At 38.4% G+C, this 8258-nt stretch overlaps 1 protein-coding gene across 1 annotated transcript; it reads left to right on the top strand.

The window, feature by feature from the left end:
* The first annotated feature begins 392 nt into the window (after positions 1–392).
* LOC110103675 lies at positions 393–4273 on the top strand. Its single transcript, XM_020832476.2, has 2 exons — positions 393–765; positions 1695–4273. Exon 2 carries the CDS (start codon positions 1735–1737, stop codon positions 3976–3978), a length of 2244 nt encoding a protein of 747 aa, XP_020688135.1. The 5' UTR covers positions 393–765; positions 1695–1734; the 3' UTR covers positions 3979–4273.
* The last annotated feature ends 3985 nt before the right edge of the window (positions 4274–8258 follow it).

The raw sequence follows: 8258 nt of genomic DNA, 5'->3' as shown, positions 1-8258 counted from the left end.
TGTAAAACTTATCATAACTAAAATTTCTCCAAACAAAATTACTATACTATTGAATTTAAAAAAAAATGTCACATAAATATTTGATTAGATGGCTTAACTAATTTTCTTAAAATAAAAGTAAATGGCACTCACCAAATTTTAATTGACCTATTGATAATGATAAGGCCCAAATAATTTATCATTTTTTTAGAGTTCCTTACTCTCATATTTAATTTTTGTTGATTTATTTATTTCTTTGAAGAAAAAAAAGAAAAAAAAAATGCTTCACTTAGGTTTGATGGGTAATAAATGAAATATTAAGGGGCCTTATGATTTTCAACCAGGGGTAATTACGTAACATCCTTATAAAGAAGAACCAAAGCATGCGTTGTTGACCTAAATGCCCCCTTTTTTCCATTGCCATCGCCGCTTGTTTCCTCCTCTCTTCTTCTGCGAGTCGAAGCCCTCCGCTTTCCATTCTTTTGCCCCTGCAATTGAACACTCATTCCCATCCAATACCAAAAATAGGAGCTTTCTGCCCTTGGATTGATTCAAATTCCCGACCTTTATAAACCCTCCACCCGCCAAAACCTCCCTCCTCTTTATCTTCGTCTCTGCCTTCAAGCCGATCGAATTCTACCCCTTTTTTTTTCCAGTTTCGAATGGTGAATTCCTGCTTGCTTTTTGTTCGGAGTGGATGTCTCTTATATCCCCCTTCGTAAATCCGCAATCTTGATACGTTCTTCACTTGCCGGATCACTGCGTCGCACTTGGCATTAAGAAAAGGTTTGCTCTTTGGCACTTGGCAGTATAGCTTTTCGATTGTTGTTGATGAGATTTCGTTTCTTGATGGTCTATTCTCTCTGTTCTTATTTGATTACAGCCGTGTTTTGAGCAAATTTTATAGGAGTGTTGTTAATCTATGAATTTGAGCTTAGGGTAAGACAGTGGCTGGTAGCAAAGTTGAGCATATAGGGAAATGAGAATGCTGAAATGAATTAAAAATTGATTATATTAATGATAGTTGGAGATGCATCTATTATAGTTGAAAATAGTTTTTTTTTTTTTTTTTTGCAGCTTTTTAGAAATTTCTATGCTGAAAATTTACTATAGAAAGTAGTAAGAAAACTGTCACAAATGAAGCCTTAGAATAATATGAATAAGATTGTTCAAAAAGACTAGCATGAATAATTTTAATCCAATTGAATTGAATGGAAAATGAGACTTCATAAAGTCATCCTCAAATAATTGAGATAAGACTAGACACAATCTTTGTGATCTTTATTCTTTTCTACACCCCTCTCTAGACACTTCTTCGAGGTTGGTGAGAACCGTTGAGCCATTGGCTTGCCGAGCTTCTCTGATTTGGGTAGATCACCCGCATCACCGAGAGCGACGCTTCTGTGGGATTCAACCCCGTGGAAACAAGACCAAACTCTCTTTGCCGAACCGGGTTGAGTCCCACAGAAATGTTGCTCTCGGTGACTTCTGATTATGATGATGATGATGATGACAATCATGTTCATGATGTGCTGATGTTGTTGAAAGCTTGACTTTCTTCTATGGAACTATGTTGTGGTAATCTGATATTCTTTGTTTTCTGATGTAGAAGTAAACTTGAAATTTTTTATTTAATTTGGTGATTAATCTTTCAGCCAGAGAGTTGGCTATGTGCTCCTACTTTGCTGAAGGAAGCTTTTTGTTTGTTTTAACAGGGTTTGAAGGTAGAAATTCTTTTATTTGAATTGATGATTAATGGCAAAACATGAACTTGTGCTTGGTCAGAACCCGGATTTAGCTCTAGGCCAGAGCCATGACCTTGTCATTGGGCAAAGCCAAGGTTTAGGGATTAGTCACAGGCATGGCCTTGGCCTTGGACATGCTCATGAAGATGATCTTGGTCTAAGTCAGGGACATGAACACAGTCTTGTTTCAGGACATCATCATGATAGTAGGCTTGTTTTGGGTCACCACCATCATGATTCTCATGATGAGGAACACGACCGAGACCATGATTACAGCAGTGAACTTGCTCTTGGGCAGAACCATGTAGCACATCTTCTCACCAGTCATAACCATGAGCTAGTCCTTTCTGACAATCATGATTTGACTCTTGCCGAGACCCATGACCTTGCTGTTGAGCCCAACCTTGAGCAACTTTCGATCGAGCAAGGTCACGAGCTTGCCCTCCAGCCAGCTCTTGACATCTCACAGTCTCAGTTGGTGGTGTCTCCTGTGTTACAGACTCGTATAATCGTGAATGCTAACCATGAGCTCCATGTTGGACAGGAATTCCCTGATGTCAATAGCTGCAGAAGGGCTTTAAGATGTGCAGCCATTGCCTGTCATTTCGAGATACAGACAGTTAAATCTGACAAAACTCGATTCACCGCAAAGTGTGCAGCAGAGGGCTGTCCATGGCGCATTCATGCTGCAAGGCTCCCTGGTGTGCCCACCTTCACAATTAGGACCATCAATGAGAATCACACCTGCATTGGGATCAACCATCTTGGCCATCAGCAGGCTTCTGTTCAGTGGGTTGCAAGTTCTGTCGAGGAGCGCCTTCGTGAAAATCCACAATACAAGCCTAAAGAGATACTGGAAGAGATTCACCGGGTTCATGGAATCACCTTGTCCTACAAGCAGGCATGGAGGGGGAAAGAGCGAATCATGTCTGCCGTTCGAGGATCATTTGAGGAAGGGTACCGTCTTCTTCCTGAATATTGTGAGCAGATTAAAAGAACAAATCCTGGAAGCATTGCATCTGTGTATGGAAACCAAGAAGATAACTGCTTCAAGCGCCTTTTTGTATCATACTATGCTTCAATACATGGTTTTGTGCATGCTTGTCGCCCCTTAATCGGCCTTGATAGGACCCTTCTTAAAAGCAAATATCTTGGTACATTGCTTTTAGCCACTGGATTTGATGGAGATGGTGCACTCTTCCCTCTTGCTTTTGGTATTGTGGATGAGGAAAGTGATGATAACTGGATTTGGTTCTTGTCCGAGCTTCATGCTCTACTTGAGAACAACACAGAGAACATGCCAAGGCTCACAATCTTGTCAGATAGGCAGAAAGGAATTGTTGAAGGAGTGGATTTCAATTTCCCAACTGCCTTCCATGGTTTCTGCATGCATCATCTTAGTGAGAGTTTTCGAAAAGAGTTTCCTCATCATGCAAATCTTGTCAATCTCTTGTGGGAAGCTGCTCATGCTCTTACAGTCATTGATTTCGAAGCCAAGATACTGGAGATTGAAGAAATCTCTCAGGAAGCTGCTTACTGGATCAGAAGGATCCCTCCAAGGCTCTGGGCAACCGCCTATTTTGAGGGAACAAGGTATGGACATCTCACTGCAAATATAGCAGAATCCCTCAACAGTTGGCTCTTAGAAGCATCTGGCCTTCCCATTGTTCAAATGATGGAGTGCATAAGGAGGCAGTTGATGACCTGGTTCAATGAGCGTCGAGAGATGAGCATGCAATGGTCTACCATCTTAGTTTCCTCTGCAGAGAGGCGTGTATCAGAAGCCATTGAAAGAGCACAGGGATACCAAGTTGGCAGAGCAAATGAGGCAGAGTTCGAAGTGGTTTCTGCTCATGAGGGAACCAATATTGTAGACATTCGTAACAGATGTTGTCTTTGTCGTGGATGGCAACTCTATGGTTTGCCTTGCGCTCATGGTGTCTCAGCTCTTCTGTTTTGCAGGCAGAATGTCCATAGATATGCTGAGAGTTGTTTTACTGTGGCAACTTATCGCAAGACTTACTCTCAAACCATCCATCCAATTCCTGATAGAAGCTTATGGAAGGAACTGTTAGAAGGGCCACAAGATCAACTAGATATTATTATAAACCCACCAAAATCCCTCAGGCCACCGGGAAGACCTCGTAAGAAGAGAGTTCGTGCCGAGGACCGTGGTCGTGTGAAGCGAGTTGTTCATTGCAGCAGGTGCAATCAAACAGGTCATTTTCGAACGACATGTTCTGCTCCTCTATGATGAATTTGGAGCTCTTCTTACAGTCCAGATCCTCTGGTTTGTTTTATTTTCATGCCATTATGGGTTTCCTTCTTTACCTGATGCGTTTGAACTTGTAGAGATGCTTATGTGGTATAGCTTTTAAGGTTTGTCACTGCAGCTGCTTCAGGTACATGTCAAATATAGCTATTGTAGAGCATAATTTTATGTATTCATGAGGGGTTTTGAGTGTATGAACTTGGTCTTGGCGTGATTTGTTCTTACTTCATGTGCTCAGCTCTTATAATATTATTAGCCATGTTTGGTTTTGCTTCAACGGTTATTTGTCTGCTACTGTGTTCATTTGAGTTTTCCAGAAAGTTATGATTGAAGTTCCGTTTATTTCTTCATTTTGCTTAACCGTTTCAGATCCAACTCACGTTAATGAATACGGGCTGAACACAAAGATTAAAAAAATTTAGTGAATCAAATTCAAACAAAGCTCCATTCGTTTTCGCACGGCTCATTTACACTAATGAAATCCAAATAGAACCCAACCAAGTCATTTACTAATGTTTTGCATACAATTTTGTGCAAGTTCTTTCATTGTTGTATATTCCTGCGTGAGGAAACTGGAATTCTATATTATTTCTGACTGCCGACCTTCAAATATCTATGCTTTTCTTATGGCTTGTTTTGTTGGGCTTATGCTTTTCATAAAGGGGGTTGGTTGAGAAGATACTATTGAAATGCTTTTGTTGGACCGGTCTAGCCGGTCCACACGGGACCGGCTCAGGCGGACAGAGGCAGAACTCTCCCACCTCTCCTATATGCCGCTAGAAACCGCCGGGTTCAAGGGAGCTTTTTGCGAAGGATTTTTGATAGAGTTAGGAGGGAAATTTGAATGTAGGGATTGTTTAGAGATTTCCTTTTGAATTGTATGCATTAAAGAGTTGGTTTTCGTAGGGTTAGGGAATCTTGAATTTGGTTGAAATTTGAAATCTCATAGATTTTCTTTGGGCTCTAACGGTGTCTAGAGAATTGGGAGAAATCGATCCTCCTCTCGAATAGAGGATCAATTGTATCTTGTTATTTTCTTCCACAGTTTATTTTCTTGCAATAAAATTACTATTCTTCACTGGTTTTCCATTGGAATTGTGGAGATAGCTCGCTGTGTTTGCTCTCTTGATAGGATTTACTTGAAATCTTCAAGTGTTTCCTATCAGTTTTTTTATAATTCTAGTTCAAAAGTCTATTTGAAAAGCAGTTTTTTTGTACAAGCAAACAAGCATTTTCTTTATCAAATGAGAAACATATGAAAAGTGCAATCAAATGAACTCACAGACTTCATTTGGGATAGTGTTTTTTCTACTTTCTACAATAAATTTTTAGAACAAAAATTTCTTCAAAGCAGCAAAAAAGCAATGATAAAAAACTATGCCAAACGAAGTCTTAGTAAAGTTACACTGAAGTTGGAGTGTACTCCTCTCAAGGATCAAAGCAATCTTGATAATAAACAGTTATGGCGCATTGCTCGGTGATTGCATCAATGGCGAAGTCATTCTTGCTGCAGTATCATTTAGATCATGAATCAGCTTTACATTCATCAAGAAGAATGGATGCAGCCAACAAGAATATTGGTTCCATGCAATGCAAGCCTTTTCAATGAAGCCTGTTCAGTCTGTTTTGTGCAGGAAATGATTTCCTTGCTCTGTAATTTATTTTCGTATTGGCACTGTATTAGCATCAATACATAACAAATTTTGCAGGCTTCTGCGAAAGTAATCGTCTTTCTCCTCTTTGACGCATTTCTTCGGCAAATCCGATTGAGACAGAAAAATCGCGTAGGTGAACAGTGCAACGCCAATATTGACGACGCACTATTCACCCGCATGCAAATAGCGGAAGATTTGGAGTTCGGCTGGAACGATCGAAGGACGCCATACGCATGTTTGACGTTCGATTGGAGATGCCCTAACAACTAGTTTTTATTAACACTGGATTCCTTCTTCTGTGAACTTCTGTTTATCCACTTGTTCGCGATTGAGGTGAGTCTCAAGTACATGTTAAGAATCCTGACTGTTAAAATTTAGGCACATCAAATTGTTAAATTTCTGACATTAGTTAATGCAGCAATATTTGCTATAGAATGGAAACTGTATTTGATTTTCTCAACAAATAATGGGCTTAGCTTGATCATGGATCCATATATATGAATGGCATTGATCATATGGGCTCTTGCATTCAGAAGCTGCCATCTTAGATGGAGATGATGACAATGGAACAGGCAAAATCAAGATTAAGGCTTTGTTTGAGACGGCTTTTTTAATGCTTTCTAATGAAAATAATGATATGTTGCATTTCACAAAAAAATTTCTTGATGTATTCTTAACTGATGCAATAGTCTTCATTTAATATGCTAGCAATTTTATTGACATGATCCTCGATTGTTAATATGCAAATAATTTTTATTAACATATTATAATGTCAAGTAAATTTGGCTATTTTATCTAGGTCTTTAAACATATCCAATCAAAACTCTCCCAAATCAATTGGCTCAAACTTCCCTGGGCTACCCAATATCAAATTGATGTGATCTCTTGGCCTCTTAGATAAGAAAAATTACTCGTGCGGACCTTGAACGGCGTCCGGAGATCAACTAGAATGCGCCCATGACTCTCTTCTTATGATCTATTCTTCTTTAAACACTATCAATCCCATCGACGCCTTCTCCAGTGAACTCCTCTCATGACTTCCCCGCTGATCTCTTCAATGCCTTCTCCGGTGAGCTCTATCGTGAATTTTTGCAATTGTTAAGGCACTCCCCAACAAGCTCTTGTCACCGACTTTGATACCACCTTCCTCAAGTTCCCATCATGATCTAGTCATTTCTTCTATATGGCTCATGCGCCATTGTTGCTTCTCTCATCACGACTTCCTTCTTCCATTTTGGCTCGAGATCATGAGTTGAGCTCTAGTCTGCTATTATTTTGGTAACTTGAGCTCAAGCTTGAGTTCGAGCTTATCATTAGATAGGCAAGCTAAACTCAAGTTAGTCATGACTCAAGCTTGACCTAACACATTCACTCCCCTACATGGAGTTGTACTCTTGGCATTTCAACTTTTTTATTTCTTAGTTAATTTTTTTTTTTTTAGGATCTACATTTTTACTCCCAAAATTGATGTAATAAATACCCAAGCACGAAAGGGTAAAAGAAGTAACTCCTATTTTTATAATAGTTTCTTTAACCTATTTCTTTGATGAATAGCAAGCAAAACCCCTTCAAATGTTAGGCTAGAGGCCTTAAGGCAACTCCAATGAAACAACAAACACTTGTTGGTATTTGTCGTTCTTGTTTTGCTTCAACTGACCGTCATTTTTTACGCCATTTGATATGAGATGAACAGTGTGTGGCATTGCATTGTTCATCTTCGCCATTTTTTTGGTATCTACCGAACTTGCCGAAGAAACGCTCAAATGACCGTTACGGGTAAAATGACGTTCTATTGGAGATGAATCACGGCATTTTGGAGTGAAAAATGAGATTTTACATTAACCACAGATAAATGATTTTTTTTTTTTTCATGAAAATGAGAAGGATAAAGAAAAAACATAAGAAATTCACACAAATTGCTCTTACAGTGATTTAAACGAAACCAGGCCCAGGCTTCCAGCAGTAGCACAGCAAGTATGATATCAAATGCAATTATATTATATATTTAAAGGTCAAAATAATCCATGGATTATTTATGGGGCACAATTTAGGCTTCTTTTGGGATGACTTTCTTACTGCTTTCTAAAGTAAATTTTAAGTTCAAAATTTTGTTGAACTAAAAATTTTGATTTAGAAAGCAGTAAGTAAAACGTCCCAAACAAAATCTAGTAAGTTCAATTTAATCTCTTTAACTCTTCAAATTTAATTCAAAATAGTCTTTTTCATCAAATCTAATTCAAAATAATCCAAAAAAAAAAGACTTCTGAACTATATTTGAGAATCAATCAACTAAGTTAAAAAAATTAAGGCTAATTTCATTTGGGACGGATTTCTTCCTGCTTTTTAAAGCAACTTTTTACTACCAAAATTAAATTTTTTGTATTAGAAAATTGCTTTAAGAATCAGTAAAAAAGCCATCCCAAATGAAGACTAAATAATTAAGACTAAGGCTTCCTTTGGCACAACTTTCTTACTGCTTTCTAAAGCAGACATTTATTTTTGAAAAACTAAAAAATTGCTTTATAAAGCAATACGAAAGCTGTCCCAAACGAAACCTAAAATGGCCCCATATAAATAGTCCAAAGATCATTTTGATCTTTTTTTTTT

Source organism: Dendrobium catenatum, unplaced genomic scaffold (genome assembly GCF_001605985.2).
Source record: "Dendrobium catenatum unplaced genomic scaffold, ASM160598v2 fragScaff_scaffold_1463, whole genome shotgun sequence".
In the NCBI taxonomy this organism is placed as follows: domain Eukaryota; kingdom Viridiplantae; phylum Streptophyta; class Magnoliopsida; order Asparagales; family Orchidaceae; genus Dendrobium; species Dendrobium catenatum.
The sequence above is the reverse complement of the archived record's forward strand: the minus strand, read 5'-3'. Positions and strand labels throughout refer to the sequence as shown.

What these genes read in the sequence shown, in the direction of transcription:
- LOC110103675 (XM_020832476.2), top strand. Translation starts at nt 1,735, where the DNA reads ATGGCAAAACATGAACTTGTGCTTGGTCAGAACCCGGATTTAGCTCTA.